The following is a 17630-nucleotide window of genomic DNA, read 5'->3' on the forward strand; positions in this document are numbered from 1 at the left end:
AGTCTATCCAGTTCAACCTGTGTAGGTGTGTGCGTGTGTGTCAGTTATGATAATCATTTCCTATATCCCTGTATATTGTGTTCTTTGAGATGCATGTCCAAGAGTATTTTAAAAGTATCAATACTCCCCGCTGATTCCACCAATTGTGGAAGAGAGTTCCACATTCTTACCGCCCTGACAGTGAAAAACCCCCTATGCAGCTTAAGGTTAAACCGTTTCTCCTCCAATCTCATTGTGTGGCCACGTGCCCTCTTACACTCCCTAAGACTGAATAGTTTTTTTCCTATGCTGGGATCACCATTGAGGTATTTGTAAATTGCTATCATGTCCCCTCTCAGGCATTCCTTCTCGGGCGAGAATACATTTTTTGCCATTGTATTCACTCCTCATATTAAGGTCCTCCAATCCCCTAATTCATTTTGTTGTCCTTCTTTGGACTCTCTCCAGCTCCAGCACATCCCTTCTGAGGATTGGTGACCAGAACTGGACAGAATACTCCAGATGTGGCCAGACCAGAGTTTTGTAAAGTGTCAGGAATATAATTTTATCACACGAGTATATCCCCATTTGTATGCATGCTAATTCTGCTGGCTTTGGTAGCTGCAGCTTGACATTGCATGCTACTGCTCAGTCTGTCTTCCACTAGTACCCCCAGATCTTTTTCCATCCTTGATTCCCCCATAGGTTCCTCCCCTAGTGAGTGGTTTGCGTTTATGTTTTTAGCCCCCACATGCTTTACTCTACACTTCTCCACATTAAACCTCATTTACCATGTAGTTTCCCACTCCATTAATTTGTTCAGGTCATTCTGTAAGTTTTCCTTATCCTGATGTGAAGTTATTGCCCTGCCTATTTTTGTGTCATGTGTGAAAACTGAGATTGAGCTATGTATCCCATCCTATTTCATTTATGAATAAATTCACCAAAATTGGTCCCAGGACCAGTCTGAGTACACGTTTTTTATCACCACTCTTTGGATGTGTCCCTGTAACCAGTTTTCTATCCAAGAACAAACTTTATGGTTGATGCCTGCAGACCTTAGCTTGTAGATTTAGTGTTTATGGGGAACTGTATCGAATGTCTTTGCAAAATCCAAATACATCACATCCACAGGCCTTCCCCTATCTAGATCGCACTCATCTCCTCATAGAATGTTAACAGATTGGTCTGGCAAGAATGTCCCTTTGTAAACCCATGCTGATTACAACTAATGATACTGTTTTCTTCAGCAGATTCTTGGATATAGCCCCTTATCATCCCCTCTAATAATTTACCTACTATTGATGTCAGGCTGATGGGCCTGTAGTTCCCCAGAATATGTCTCTGCCATTTTTTGAATATTGGTACCACATTTGCTTTTCTCCAGTCAACTAGTACAGTTCCTGTCAGTATGCTGTCCGCAAAGATTAGGAACAATCTTCTAGCTATAATCCGACTGAGTTCTTTGAGGACTCTCGGGTGTAAGCCATCTGGTCCTGGTGATTTATTTGTGTTAAGCTTATCAAGTCTTTCCTTGATTCCAGCTTCTGTTAGCCACAGCGGTACGTCCTGTGATGTGCTGCTAACAATACTGTCGTGGTGAGTATACCCCTCCTTTTCCTGAGTAAAAACTGAGGAGAAGAAATCGTTTAGTACAGTTGCCTTCTCTGTGTCATCTGTAACCATCCTCCCTTCATCTTTTTTTATGTGTGCAACGTGCTCTGACCTCGCTTTTTTACTGTTAATATATCTAAAGAACTCCTTGGGATTTTGTTTACTCTCCTCTGCTATGTTACTCTCATAGTCTTTTTTAGCCGCCCTGATCTTGTTCTTACATTTCTTGCTACATTCCTTGTATTGCTGGAAAGCTGACAATGCCCCATCCTCTTTATATTTCTTAAAGGCCATTTATTTTCTCTAATAAGAATTCTTACTTTACGGTTTAGCCACCAAGGTTTGACCTTGGCTCCTCTATATTTATTTCCCATTGAAATGCTCTGTGTGATACCTTTGTTTAATGTGTTCCTAAAGCATTCCCATTTTTTCTCCGTGTTCAATGTTTCTAGGGTTAGGTCCCAATTGATGCTCCCTAGTATTGAGCACAGTTCATAAAAGTTTGCTCTTCTGAAGTTTAGGGTTCTTCTGCTCCCCTCGTACCTTCTTTTCCTTTGATTTACGCTAAATGTGATAATCCTGTGATCACTAGATTCCCAAGTTGTCCCGTATTGGCACATCTAAGATCAGACTTGGATCATTCCTAATTAATAAATCTAGCAATGCATTCTTTCTAGTAGGAGAATCCACCAAATGAGACATGAAGTTGTCCTATAAGACATTCAAGAAATGACGGGCCTTTAATGAGTGAGCTGTCCCCTCTGCCCAGTCCATATCGGGATAATTAAATTCCCCCATTATAATGACATTTCCCTGCTTCACCGCCATTCCTAATTGTGATAGAAAGTCCAGCTCCTCCTCCTTCAGGTTGGGGTGACTATAACATACCCCACTATTAATTTTCCACTTACTTCTTCCCTGTGGAGTCCTACCCACATGGATTTCACCTCCCCCCTCGTCTCATCCACAATGTCAATTCTCTATACAGCCCTTAAATCATTTTTGATATAGAGACATACCCCTCCCCCTCTTTTACCTTCCCTGTCCTTCCTATACAAGGAATATCCCTGTATATTTGCCAGCCAGTCGTGTGAGCCGTCAAACCAAGTTTCTGTTATTCCCACAAAGTCGATGTACTCCTCGTGTAATAGCGGTTCCAGTTTCCAGTTCCTCCATTTTGTTACTAGTTCCTAAATGTGGCAGCTGCTTTAGTTTTTTTCATCCTTTTTTTTTCTTTGTTTTCACCTGATGATTCTGTGAATAACACACTTTTTGTCACTGGGTGGCTACACTTAATCACTTAAAACTGAGAAAGCTACTTAGGATGTACACACATTGGGCAAAGTTGATCCAAACGGTGCTTGAGTTTGTGCCGCTAGTAATCTGCATTTACCCTGTGCTATAAGGAAGTATTCCTAGACATGCTTACATCATTATGCCATTTGCCAGTCAGACCACACTGATCCCTGCTTCCATGCTCTATGATCTATGGAAAGAGTTCTGTGCTCAGGCATGGTTTGTGCTCACACTGACGCAAACTGTACCAGATCACAAGTGAATCATGCCTGGGACCACCTTTTCTAAATAGTCCGGGGCACGGTATGCTTAACCAACCCGGGACATGCTTCACTACTACTACACAAGCAAATTGGACCAAGGGTGTGGATTGTACCCAGGTATGGTTAAAACTGCCAGTGTGAGTACACCCGTAGATAAGTAGTGAAACATCTTTAAAGCCCATCTAGGGGCTAAACCTAGAGTGCCTTCCAACCCTAGCTTCCCCCCACCCCTCTTGTGGATTATTTTTTTAAATACCCATTGAAGCTTTACTTAACTAAGTCTGCCGATTTTAGTTTCAGAGAACTGGTAATTCACACCAGCCAGTCTACTTTTGCTGATATCATTGTTGAAATTCCTTTTCCTGAAGAGACTCCACTGCTAGTGAGACCATAATTAGTGTTCGTATCAAGCAGACAGTGGCAGACAGTGGGCTAGAGTGAGATCTTAACAGAGATATCCATTTGAATGGGGCTAAATACTACTAGCCATGACTTTGTTAAATAAGAACCATAAGAGGTCGGTGCTTATACAAGGGGACATCATCACTGATAAGGACCTAGGGCAGTGTAATTACAGAATACTGTCCCGCTAGGGTCTTTCATGTCTAAAGCTAAGCACTCATGGCTCAAGTAATTGACCATAGCTTGTCAACAATCAGGCAGTGTACAGGTTGGCTCCCATACCAAGTAGTACTGTTACCAAACCAGGAAGTGAGGAGAAATCTCCTTAAATAGACCTCAGAGAGCAATAGAAACCTGAAAGAGATTCTAACCCATATACACCCCAAAGCAAAAAGGAGTTATGTATTAATACATGTAAACTCTTTTGAAAAACAATTCTGCTGAAATTTGTTTGCATCTGTGCTATCAGCATGATGTTGTGAGATGGGAGGGGTTGGACACCAAAAGAATATTCAAGGTGCACTGCACTAGAACGTATATTATCTCCTGAATAGAGATGAGGTATGTTCAGACTAGAATCCAAACCCACGTGGGGGAGCTTGCCGGGAAACCGCCACCTATACGGGTCAATTGTGCAATTGGGCTGTTCCTTGTTCTGCAGCAGCTCGTATACAAGAGACAGGTGTACTTGTAGTTACAGCGAAGGGAATGGCTCTGTGGCAGATAGTGAGTCTATACAGGTGATGACTACCTGGTAGGCTCACACATGTGGGTTTGGAACCTAGTCTGAACATGTCCAAGCTCATCACTGCTGCTCAATAGAAATAAGGAAAAAACACTTAGACAGATGTCTTCATTAAACAGGAGTTCTCTAAATATTTAAGGTTAGGAAAAATGATAGTAAAATATAGAGAATATACGTATGTCTTCATTTTGTCACTTGATGGAAAAAGCTTCGAAGGCAAACAGCTTTCAGTTTATGACATTTAAAGGCAGCAACCCGGAAGCCTAGTGCAAGGCATATTTTTGCTGTGGGCACATGGAACAATGTTTGTCGTGAAAAGAAAATACTGCATGACTTGGGGCTGTTTTGTTCATCCTCATCATTTCTGTCTCTTTGCATACACGAATTACCCGGGGATGCAGTGCAAGACGTGATGTGATGGCATATCTATAACAATGCATGCATGGAAACACAATTAGTGCTAGTTGAGTGCTAAGGTTAAATTGATAAACTTGTCAAAATGCCAAAAAGCATAAACTGGAATTAATGATGTTAATAAGTGTTTTTTTTTTCTCTCGTGTTGTTTCGCACGCACAGCTCTCCAGATCCCACAAGGTGGCGTTGTCCTCCATCAGTTACATTGGCTGCTCCCTGTCCATTTTCTGCCTGGCAATTACACTGGTCACATTTGCTATACTGTCGTGAGTAATTTTTCACATTTTATTATTTTATTTTTCTTCTAGATCCCTGCCGAGCAAATATTACTGTTTAAAGACTATGTTAGATTTATGTGCGTTCACACTGCAGACTAGCAAATGCATGTTAACTTTTGGATTCTTTCAATCATAAATGCCATTAATTCTCACCAACCCTTTAATTAGATTTTGCCTATATATTTGCAACAGCTGGGTGGTTTTTCTCAAATTGCTTTAATTTCCTGATCAGAGGAGTTTTCCATTTGCGCTCATCACATGTTGTGGAGCTGCTTTTTTTATTATCTCTTTTCAGCTGTCTTGGTGTGATGGAAAAAGCACATGCCATATTAAAGGGGGTGTTTTCAAATCACTTTTTGTGTTAGGTAGACCATAAAATCACATCTGATAAGGAAGATAAAGAAGTAAATAGTGAAGCATAGATAAAATAAGAATAAACGTATTATATTTGCTTCCTCAACACCTGTAAAATACAGCTACAGGTGCTTGTAGTTTTGTTAAGAGTAGTGAATACAGCACAGTTAACTGTCCCTTACACAAATGTGTAAATTGTCACTGGTAAAAAAGCACATAGACAACATGATAGACTGACAAATCATATGCTAGGATACCTAACCTGAACAGAACAGATTCTATCATGAAGCCATAAGGCAAACAGTACTTTACAAAAGCAGAACATGACCAAAGGTGAATCAAGCTAAGTTCTAGACTTAAAAGGGTTGATTTACTAAAACTGGAGAGTTCAAAATCTGGTGCAGCTCTGCATGGAAATCAATCAGCTACTAGGTTTTTTTGTCAAAGCCTATTGAACACTGTGAAGTTAGAAGCTGATTGGCTACCATCTACATCTGCACCAGATTTTGCACTCTCCAGTTTTAGTAAATCAACCTCAAGGGGCCAGTTTTGTCAAAACTGTTATTTAGGTTTTTGGTAGATGCTTGAGAGTTAACCACTTAAGCCCCAGCCCTATTTCGGACACTTTTTGTTTACAAGTTAAAACCAGTATTTTTTCCTAGAAAACTACTTAGAACCCCCAAACATTATATATATTTTTTTAGCAAAGACTCTGGAGAATATAATGTCGGTCATTGCAAAATTTTTTGTCACGCGGTATTTGCGCAGCGGTCTTTAAAACGCCATTTTTTTGGAAAAAATTTGAAAAATCACATTTCACTGCATTTAAAAAATACTAAACAGTAAAGGTAGCCCATTTTTTTTGTATATTGTGAAAGATGATGTCACGCCGAGTAAATAGATACCCAACATGTTACGGTTTAAAATTGCGCCCCCCCCGTGGGATGGCGACAAACTACGGTCAATAGAGATCTCAATCTGCGACACTTTAAATTTATTTAACGGTTAGCAGTTTAGAGGTAGAGTGTAGCTCTTTTTTTAAAATTATTGCCCACACTCTGGCGATCGCGGTGATACCTCACATGTGGGGTTTGAACAGCGATTTCATTCGCGGCTCGACTTGCGTATACGTTTTTTTTGTGCGCGAGCTAACGGTGACTGGGACAGCTAAATTTTTATTTTTTTTTCCTATTTATTTATTTATTTTTTTAAACTTTATTACAGGTTTTTTTAAAAAAAAAAATCTGATCACTTTTATTGCTGTCACAAGTGACAGGTACACTTTATGGAGGGATCGAGGGTCTAAAAGACCCTAGACCCCTCCACTACACTTCCCTGTATGCAAAATGCCGAAAACGGCATTTTTGCATACAGCCGTTTTTAAAATTTGCCGCCTTTTGCAGCACAGTAACCCGGAAGTGACGTCATTCCGGTATAATCCCGCAAAGTGTACCGACGTACCGGTACATTAGAATGCAGTGGTTAAAACACCTGTTAGTTTCCTATAGCCAGGGATTTTTTTTCAGTAGAAACACAGGGAAATGCAGTTCTGCCACCTCTAGCACTGAATATATGTAATAGCAAGGGGTGCTGGGGTGTGCTGGAGGGTCCATTGATTCTGGCTGCTGTGGGATCTATTGTGTCTGGAGGGATATGTTTTGAGGGAGGGGTCAATCGTTGCTTGCTATTTAAGAGGTCTGTTATTGCTGTCAGCCGAGAGATCTATTGTTTCTGGTTGGGATACTTTGTTGTAAAGGGGTCTATTGTTGTTGGATAATCTGTTTATGCTGGGGGGGGGGCTATTGTTGCTGGCTGCAGGAGATCTATTTTACTGCTTTTCTTATTATCATTACCAAATTCCACAAAAGTTGATTAGCACCACAAAATTATACTTGGTTCTGTTTTCCTTAAAAGGGGTGGTACTGGGAGATCGGTAGGGGGTGGGGATAAGGGACAGTGCTCAGTGGTGGGTAGGGGGTGAAGAAAAGGGGGGACTTGGAAGGGGGGAGAACCTGCACTTATTCTCTGAAAAAAAAAGACCTGCTTATATCACTCTGCGCTTGAGTTGGTCCTAGGTCTGCATACCTGCTGTGCCCATTACTGGGGGTTTCGGATCTCTTTCTTGCTTTTTTTTAAATTTATTTCTGTATTATGGAGAATGCCGCAGGCTGGCCTGCATCATGCAAAGATGGGCGAGCGCACCCAAAACTCCCAGGTGGACAAAAACATAGCTGAGAACTGCTGTACAGCAGGAAGATCTCAATGTTGGACTATCTAGGACATACAAGAATTGAGGGACTTCCCTAGGCTCTACCTATAGGTAAAACATTACGTTTGGGCAAACAGACCATATACAGGAAAAAAAAAGGCAAAAAGAGCAGTCACTAGTACTTGCCATTGATATGGCAAGAAAGTTAATGCTCCAGACATACATGTGCACAGCACTGTTGAAGACCACATAGATTGCCCCAAACAGGTTAAAAGATCTATCTTAATTATCAGCTATTATTGTCATTGAATATCTAACATATCTAACATATTGCACTTATGGTCTTCCTGGCCCTTATCACACATAGTACTGCTCTACCTCACTCCTAGCCTGCACTCCAACCACTGAATTCTCAACTATGCACCTCAACAGAACTTGCCAAATCTGCCTGCTTGAACTGCCAGGGCCAATGTAGACTGCAGGGTATGGTACCTAGATGAATACGATCTGCTCTTACACATATCAGCACCATTAATGAAGAAACTCTAGATATTACTACAGTATTAAAATTAAGCTCCAGATTCTCTAGGTCATTTACATACACTAGATTTAGAAACATTGTTTCAGGTGTTTACCTGATTCTCTTTTGTGAGTACTGAAGTACAGCAACCCTCGTACACCCCCTGAAATCTTTCTAAATCCATGCTAAGTTGGAGGGTCTGCCTTTATTATATTCAACAGATCAGTCCATCCTAGTGTGGGAGCATAAATCGTGGGGCCCCTACAACTTGATATTGAGGGATAGCTCATGAGATCATCTTCTGACAATATCCCTCTGACTAGAGATCACAAAGTGTACAAAACATGGCATCATTCAACGCATATATGACACATTTTGATGAATATTTTGTGGCTCATCCTCTTAAACGGAAAATAGTTCTCTTGCCCAGGTTACCATTGCATCATAATACAAACCTGTACTGAAAAAAAGATGTTGAATTGACTGATGGCTAATAAAAACACTATTTGCCTGACTGTCATGGTGTTTCTGTACTTTCAGAGTCACTGACTACGAAGAAATATGCAAATATAATTCAGACCTCCATATGACTTGTCACGTGCCTATTTTTCTCCAGGTCAGGGAACATTTTTAAATCACAGACAGCCGGGCACCAGGATTTTTCAGAGGAGATTAGACGTGGCATGCCTCTATATTCCTCTCAGTATAGTTTTTTTTTTTTTTTTTTTTTTTTTTAACAATCTACCTAAAGTACTATAAAACTGAGGCTACAGTTGTACAGTAGGCACCATAAGGTGCTCCATCATACCTGTGCTCTAAAATCTGCTTCCCTTCCATCTCCATAGCATGTTTCATTGGCTATGGGCAGAAGAGGCCCTGCTCCTATCACCTCCTACAAGGCCCCTTTTTTTTTTGCTTCTGTTTTGTTGGATTTTTGTGCTATGAGATCCATCTTTATTTATGTCTGGGGTGAACCATCTGTCTTGCACAAAAAAGATTACATTTTCTTGTCTTAAACTTCACACTAAAAAGACAATAAATGTGCACATACTTTGAGATAAATGATAAAAATGAGTTTTGTTAGCAAGTTATACAATTTCTTGATGAATTCTGCCATATGCTATGAACCAGTGAAGGCAGTGGCAGAATGGAAAATTGGATGTTAAATAATCCTGAGGAAGAAAGCAAAAAACATCTATTTCTGTAGATTCAGGAGAAAATGTCAGAATACATTCTAGTCATAAGAAACAATGTTTTGTAGACAGGAAGCTTTTAATTCTAGACCCTTTATAGATGGGCACAGCAAGCAAACAACTGTTCATAAATGGTGACCGTAGCAAAATAGTTTTAGTTCATTCTGGCCCTTTAAAGTGCACCATGACTGCGATCCCAATACCTATTTGTTTGACATTATAAATTATTTGCCTTTGCAGCAATCTGGTATAGGTACATGACTAAAATTATGCATAGGCCAGTAACCAGACAGATTTTGCCATTTTAGACACAATTTGCCAATAATTGCTCTTGATATTGAATATTTTTTATCTCTTATAGCACCTGAAAATATTTTTAGAGATTATTTGTACATAATGTTAATGCAATCTGTTATTAAACACTACATGTCATTGCTACTGTAAATGTTAGCAGCATGGAGTAGATACTAGGACGGAGCAGTATGGAGTATGCAATCTATTGCACAATGTACAGAATGTATGCATTCAGCACAACCAGCACAAACTCCCATTAGGGGGTAAGGGAACTGTCACTTGTTAATCTGCAAGCTGCTTATTCTAGCTAGCAGTCCTTATTTTCCATAACATGACATGGGTCATAGGTGCTTCCTACACATCACTTTCCTGCCACTTCCACTGCTGGCCCTGTTAAAACTAAACACTGTCATTTGGGGGGGATTGGGGGTGGGCCTCTCATTAGCACTTCCTGGGTGTTGGCTTTAAAGAGTAATTTCACCTTTATTTAAAAAAGCAATCATACAAAGTACAATGTTGCAGATGCCTACCTGTTTCTGATCTGAATAAATATCCATTTGTTTCATTCATATGCTGTGCAGACTGCTATGAATGGGAAGGCCTGGATTATTATAATCACCTGGTGTGCTCTCAGTGTTTCAAGGAGAAAAGTTGCAGCATCGACATCCCATAGAAACATAAAAATGTGACAACAGAAAAAGACTGAGTAATTCATCGAGTCTGCCCATTTTTTCTTGTTTTTTTGCTTTGTTTTGTTTTTTTTCGTTAACTTTATTGTCTGAGTATAGATCTATATTTGTCCCAAGCATATTTGAAGTCATTTACTGTTGACTGTCTCACTACCTCTGTTGGTAGTTTATTCCAAGCATCAACGCAAAAAAAAATAATACTTTCTAAGATTAGTTTTGAACTTTCCTCCAGTTAGTTTGAGGTCATGTCCCCATGTTTTTGATTTTGGCTTTATATTTAAAAAAAACTGCCCTCCTGAATCTAATTCATCTTCTTGATGTGTTGAAAGGTTTCAATCATGTCTGCAATCATCTGAAATAAGTACCCCCAGATCTTTTTCCTCTGTAGTCCTGGGCAACACTGTATCCCCAATGTTGTACTCTCTCAGGGGATTCTTTTTCTTACCACTTTCCCCACTGCCTGTTCACACTGTTTGCTCATTTTGCAAATCATGTTCCATGTTGCAGACACCTCCAGGGATATAAATCCTATTACACACATTTGTATTATAAGCAAAAAGACATACCTTGTCCAACAAACCTTTAATTATATCACTCACATATAGATTAAATAGAACAGGACATAGTACAGAGCCTTGTTGTACACCACTAGTGACTGCTCTCTGTTCTAAGTGAACCCCATTTACAACCACACTCTGGTATCTATCCTTTAGCCAACTGCATATCCACTGAACCACCCAAGGGTTAAGTTCTAGTTCGTACAACTTTTGTATTAGATGAATATGTGGAACTGTATCACATGCCTTACTGAAATCAAGATATGCTATGTCCACAGCACCACCCTGGTCCAAAACATTGGTAATATATTAAAAAAAAATGCAGTCAGGTTAATCTGATATGATCTGCCATGCTGCTTTGAGTCCAGCAAGTTCTGTATTTTTAAGTGATTAATGATGCTTCTTTTCAGGAGTGATTCCATTACTTTGACTACAACCAATGTTAAACTCACAGGCCTGTAATTGACGGCTTCTACCTTGCTGCCCTTCTTGTGGATAGGTACAATATTATCTGTCCGCCAATCACAGGGAACTTCTCCTGTTAGGCCCCTTTCATCCATCCTAACGGAATCCGCCTGCTCAGTGGGGGATCTCTCTGCTAATCCTCGCTGAGCAGGCAGATGACAGGTCCTGTCCACTCCCCTATGCAGAGCAGACAAGTACACAGCCTGCTCTACTCTATAGGACTTTTGGATAGAAACGGACTGCATGTCCGTTTCCATCTGATTGTCATCCGATCTCACCCGCTGGATGGATGATGAACGTATCGCCATACGTCTGTTTTTAGAGGATTTTGTGGGATATAATGCCAGGCAGGTATCAGCTGACATCGGCCTTCCCATAGTGGACAATGGGTGGCCCAAAAGGGTCTGCCTTAAAAATGGACAGGCAGACCCAATCAGTCCAAAAGTGGCCTGTAAAAGTAGCCTTAGAAGAGATTAATTAAAAAGATCTGTTAATGTTCCAACAACTATATCTCAAAGTTCTCTTAGAACTCTGGAATACTATCAGGGCCCATAGCTTTATTAACCACTTCCTGCCCATCATATAGCAAAATGAGGGCTGCAAAGTGGTTGCTCTATCCTGGCTGGGCATCATATGACGTCATGCAGGATAGACCGCTCTGTGCGCCCCTGAGGGTGCGCAGAGCGGCGGTCGGTGGTGCAGTGTGTCACTCTGACACACCGCATCTCCGAACCCAGTAAAGAGCCTATGATGTAGGCTCTTTACCATGTGACCAGCTGTGTCCATTCACAGCTGGCCACATAGTAAATTGGAAGTGCCGTTTATTGGCTTTTCCTCAGTTCGATTGGCGGCTCTCCTGACGGGGGGGGGGGTCTTTTGCGTGCGTTTCTAGCGCGGTTACTTTGCGGTACAACCAAGGAAACTTAGACCTTTGTGGTGTGTAAATGTGCTTTACTATGCAAAAACAATATGTACATACAAAACTATTACAATATTTAGGAGCATAATACAAGACTAGCAGATACAGATAAAGATAAAGCAAATATACTTAACTAAAAGAAGATTGCAGCCATGGAGTCCCGTTTGCTTTCAAGCACATGGCACAGAGAAAAGTCAGCAGTAGTGTTGAGCGAACACGGACTGTATTATTCGTGTTCGTACCGAATAATTGGATTTTTTGTACCCGAACACGGACACGGACACTTTACTGTATGTTCGGGTAAAAATCCGTGTTCGGTCGTTTTATTTCCGGGTTTTGCATGCTTTGGCGCTCTTTTCATGGCGGGCTTTCAACAGCCAATCAACAATCGTTTAACTGGTGTGCCTTAAGCCATCCCAGCCATGCCTGCAAATGTCTCAGTAGCTGTGATTGGCCGTCTGAAGCATGTGACCAAGTCTTTATAAGTTCGAGGCAGCCGCAGCGGCGTCATTATGCTGCTTAGATTCAGGGACAGAGCACACATCAACGTGCTGGCTGCTGATTAGGGAAAGATAGGCAGGAAAAAACCATTTGTGTCCGGATAGAATTGAGGGACAGGTCGGAGTGTTTAGGCAGGGCGAGTTGTAGGCATTTTAGGGATAGAGTCTGCTGAATTATAGGGTCAGTGTCTTCTACAAACTACAATCGATATTGCTGTGTGGGGGGTGGGGTGAATCTGCACTCAATCCTGATCTACGATCTCTTCTCAATCCTGTTAGGGACAGAGTCTGCTGAATTTTAGGGAAACTGTGTTCTACAAACTACAATCGATATTGCTGTGTGGTGTGGGATTGGAGATAGGCAGGTGTCAGTGATCCACATCCATTTTTCTGTGTGTGAGCTGCAGTGAACACAATCTTTTTGGGCTGCAGTGAACACAATCTTTTTGGGCTGCAGTGAACACAATCTTTTTGGGCTGCAGTGAACACAATCTTTTTGGGCTGCAGTGAACACAATCTTTTTGGGCTGCAGTGAACACAATCTTTTTGGGGTGCAGTGAACAAAATCTTTTTGGGGTGCAGTGAACACAATCCTTTTTGGTGTGCAGTGAACACAATCTTTGTGGGGTGCAGTGAACAAAATCCTTTGTGGGGTGCAGTGAACACAATCTTTTTGGGGTGCAGTGAACAAAATCCTTTTTGGGGTGCAGTGAACAACATCCTTTTTGGGGTGCAGTGAACACAATCTTTTTGGGGTGCAGTGAACAAAATCCTTTGTGGGGTGCAGTGAACACAATCTTTTTGGGGTGGAGTGAACAACATCCTTTTTGGGGTGCAGTGAACAAAATCCTTTTTGGGGTGCAGTGAACAAAATCATTTTTGGGGTGCAGTGAACACAATCTTTTTGGGGTGCAGTGAACACAATCTTTGTGGGGTGCAGTGAACACAATCTTTTTGGGGTGGAGTGAACAACATCCTTTTTGGGGTGCAGTGAACAACATCCTTTTTGGGGTGCAGTGAACACAATCTTTTTGGGGTGCAGTGAACACAATCTTTGTGGGGTACAGTGAACAGAATCTTTGTGGGGTGCAGTGAACACAATCTTTGGGGGGTACAGTGAACACAATCTTTGTGAGGTGCAGTGAACACAATCTTTGTGGGGTGCAGTGAACACAATCATTGTGGGGTGCAGTGAACTCAATCTTTGTGGGGTACAGTGAACACAATCTCATACTTCTGAAGGTTTGAGGGTGCTGCCTGTTCCATACTCCCCCTACTCCTCATCTAGCCTTTTAGGGGTACAAACAATAGTAATTGGGGCCTAGTGTGGTTGTGTACGTGTGATATACATACACTTTTTTGGGATCATATTTTCTATTCCGCTATTTAATCAAAAACCTTTGGGGATCAGTTAAATTGGGGGATAGTCTGTGTTGGTACGTGTGAGAGAGATCCACCTTTCCAAGTTGTTGGGGTTCATCTCATACTTCTGAAGGTTTGAGGGTGCTGCCTGTTCCATACTCCCCCTACTCCTAGCCTTTTAGGGGTACAAACAATAGTAATTGGGGCCTAGTGTGGTTGTGTACGTGTGATATACATACACTTTTTTGGGATCATATTTTCTATTCCGCTATTTAATCAAAAACCTTTGGGGATCAGTTAAATTGGGGGATAGTCTGTGTTGGTACGTGTGAGAGAGATCCACCTTTCCAAGTTGTTGGGGTTCATCTCATACTTCTGAAGGTTTGAGGGTGCTGCCTGTTCCATACTCCCCCTACTCCTAGCCTTTTAGGGGTACAAACAATAGTAATTGGGGCCTAGTGTGGTTGTGTACGTGTGATATACATACACTTTTTTGGGATCATATTTTCTATTCCGCTATTTAATCAAAAACCTTTGGGGATCAGTTAAATTGGGGGATAGTCTGTGTCGGTACGTGTGAGAGAGATCCACCTTTCCAAGTTGTTGGGGTTCATCTCATACTTCTGAAGGTTTGAGGGTGCTGCCTGTTCCATACTCCCCCTACTCCTCATCTAGCCTTTTAGGGGTACAAACAATAGTAATTGGGGCCCAGTGTGGTTGTGTACGTGTGATATACATACACTTTTTTTGGATCATATTTTCTATTCCGCTATTTAATCAAAAACCTTTGGGGATCAGTTAAATTGGGGGATAGTCTGTGTCGGTACGTGTGAGAGAGATCCACCTTTCCAAGTTGTTGGGGTTCATCTCATACTTCTGAAGGTTTGAGGGTGCTGCCTGTTCCATACCCCCCCTACTCCTCATCTAGCCTTTTAGGGGTACAAACAATAGTAATTGGGGCCTAGTGTGGTTGTGTACGTGCGAGATACATACACTTTTTTTGATCATATTTCCTATTCCGCTATTCAATAAAAACCTTTGAGGATCAATTGAATTGCGGGATAGTCTGTGTCGGTACGTGTGAGAGAGATCCACCTTTCCAAGTTGTTGGGGTTCATCTCATACTTCTGAAGGTTTGAGGGTGCTGCCTGTTCCATACTCCCCCTACTCCTCATCTAGCCTTTTAGGGGTACAAACAATAGTAATTGGGGCCTAGTGTGGTTGTGTACGTGTGATATACATACACTTTTTTTGGATCATATTTTCTATTCCGCTATTTAATCAAAAACCTTTGGGGATCAGTTAAATTTGGGGATAGTCTGTGTTGGTACGTGTGAGAGAGATCCACCTTTCCAAGTTGTTGGGGTTCATCTCATACTTCTGAAGGTTTGAGGGTGCTGCCTGTTCCATACTCCCCCTACTCCTCATCTAGCCTTTTAGGGGTACAAACAATAGTAATTGGGGCCCAGTGTGGTTGTGTACGTGTGATATACATACACTTTTTTGGGATCATATTTTCTATTCCGCTATTTAATCAAAAACCTTTGGGGATCAGTTAAATTGGGGGATAGTCTGTGTCGGTACGTGTGAGAGAGATCCACCTTTCCAAGTTGTTGGGGTTCATCTCATACTTCTGAAGGTTTGAGGGTGCTGCCTGTTCCATACCCCCCCTACTCCTCATCTAGCCTTTTAGGGGTACAAACAATAGTAATTGGGGCCTAGTGTGGTTGTGTACGTGCGAGATACATACACTTTTTTTGATCATATTTCCTATTCCGCTATTCAATAAAAACCTTTGAGGATCAATTGAATTGCGGGATAGTCTGTGTCGGTACGTGTGAGAGAGATCCACCTTTCCAAGTTGTTGGGGTTCATCTCATACTTCTGAAGGTTTGAGGGTGCTGCCTGTTCCATACTCCCCCTACTCCTCATCTAGCCTTTTAGGGGTACAAACAATAGTAATTGGGGCCCAGTGTGGTTGTGTACGTGTGATATACATACACTTTTTTTGGATCATATTTTCTATTCCGCTATTTAATCAAAAACCTTTGGGGATCAGTTAAATTGGGGGATAGTCTGTGTCGGTACGTGTGAGAGAGATCCACCTTTCCAAGTTGTTGGGGTTCATCTCATACTTCTGAAGGTTTGAGGGTGCTGCCTGTTCCATACCCCCCCTACTCCTCATCTAGCCTTTTAGGGGTACAAACAATAGTAATTGGGGCCTAGTGTGGTTGTGTACGTGCGAGATACATACACTTTTTTTGATCATATTTCCTATTCCGCTATTCAATAAAAACCTTTGAGGATCAATTGAATTGCGGGATAGTCTGTGTCGGTACGTGTGAGAGAGATCCACCTTTCCAAGTTGTTGGGGTTCATCTCATACTTCTGAAGGTTTGAGGGTGCTGCCTGTTCCATACTCCCCCTACTCCTCATCTAGCCTTTTAGGGGTACAAACAATAGTAATTGGGGCCCAGTGTGGTTGTGTACGTGTGATATACATACACTTTTTTTGGATCATATTTTCTATTCCGCTATTTAATTTAACTGGGCCTCCATGCGAGACCTGTGTGCCTTGTTGCGCTGTTTTGAGTACTCCACCAACATGGCCAGTGGCAATGACGCCGTTCTCAGCTTAACTATCCCACTTCTATGCCTCCTTGAAAAAACAATTCGGGCGATGATGGAAGAGGATGTGGCACAGGATGAGGAGGAGGAGGAGGATGAAGAGGTAACATTTCCAAGGCTTTCAGGGCAGTCATTCGCAAGGGGCTCCGAGGGTGGGTTCCTGCACACGCAAACGCCAGGGACGCAATTGTCCAGCAGGGGCACAGTTCTGGAGGATGAGGAGGATGAGGAGGAGGAGGAGCTGGAGGAGGAGATGGAACCATGTTCACAGCAGGGTGGCACCCAGGCCAGCTCATGGCCATCACTGGTGCGTGGCTGGGGGGATACAGAGGACACGGACGATACACCTCCCACAGAGGACAGCCTTTCGTTGCCTCTGGGCAGCCTGGCACACATGAGCGATTACATGCTGCAGTGTCTCCACAACGACCGCCGAGTTGCCCACATTCTAACTTGTGCTGATTACTGGGTGGCCACGCTGCTGGATCCCCGTTACAAGGACAACGTACCGTCCTTAATTCACTCACTGGAGCGCGATCGCAAGATGCGCGAGTACAAGCGCACGCTGGTAGACGCCATGCTGCTGGCATTCCCATCTGACAGCGGGGCCACAGTGGAAGCACAAGGCAGAGGAGGAGGAGGAGGAGGTCGCCAACGCAACCAGGGCACCGCCAGCACCTCAGAAGGCAGGGTTAGCATGGCCGAAATGTGGAAAAGCTTTGTCAGCACGCCACAACAAACAGCAGCACCAGCAGCTCAGATGGAACGTCTTAGCAGGAGGCAGCATTTTACCAACATGGTGGAGCAGTATGTGTGCACACGCCTACATGTAGTGAATGACGGGTCTGCCCCCTTCAACTTCTGGGTCTCCAAATTGGGCACATGGCTTGAGCTTGCCCTTTACGCCTTGGAGGTGCTGGCGTGCCCTGCAGCCAGTGTATTATCTGAA

General features: G+C 42.3%; 1 protein-coding gene across 1 annotated transcript in view; it reads left to right on the forward strand.

The window, feature by feature from the left end:
- ADGRD1 (adhesion G protein-coupled receptor D1) overlaps positions 1-17630 on the forward strand; it is an 897745-nt gene that overhangs the window by 559421 nt on the left and 320694 nt on the right. The window contains exon 16 of the mRNA XM_082270985.1: positions 4876-4979. Coding sequence (XP_082127111.1) covers positions 4876-4979 — 104 coding nt within the window. The remainder of the gene's footprint in view (positions 1-4875; positions 4980-17630) is intronic.

The sequence above is a fragment of the Pelophylax lessonae genome, assembly GCF_965119305.1.
Source record: "Pelophylax lessonae genome assembly, chromosome: 1".
Taxonomy (NCBI): domain Eukaryota; kingdom Metazoa; phylum Chordata; class Amphibia; order Anura; family Ranidae; genus Pelophylax; species Pelophylax lessonae.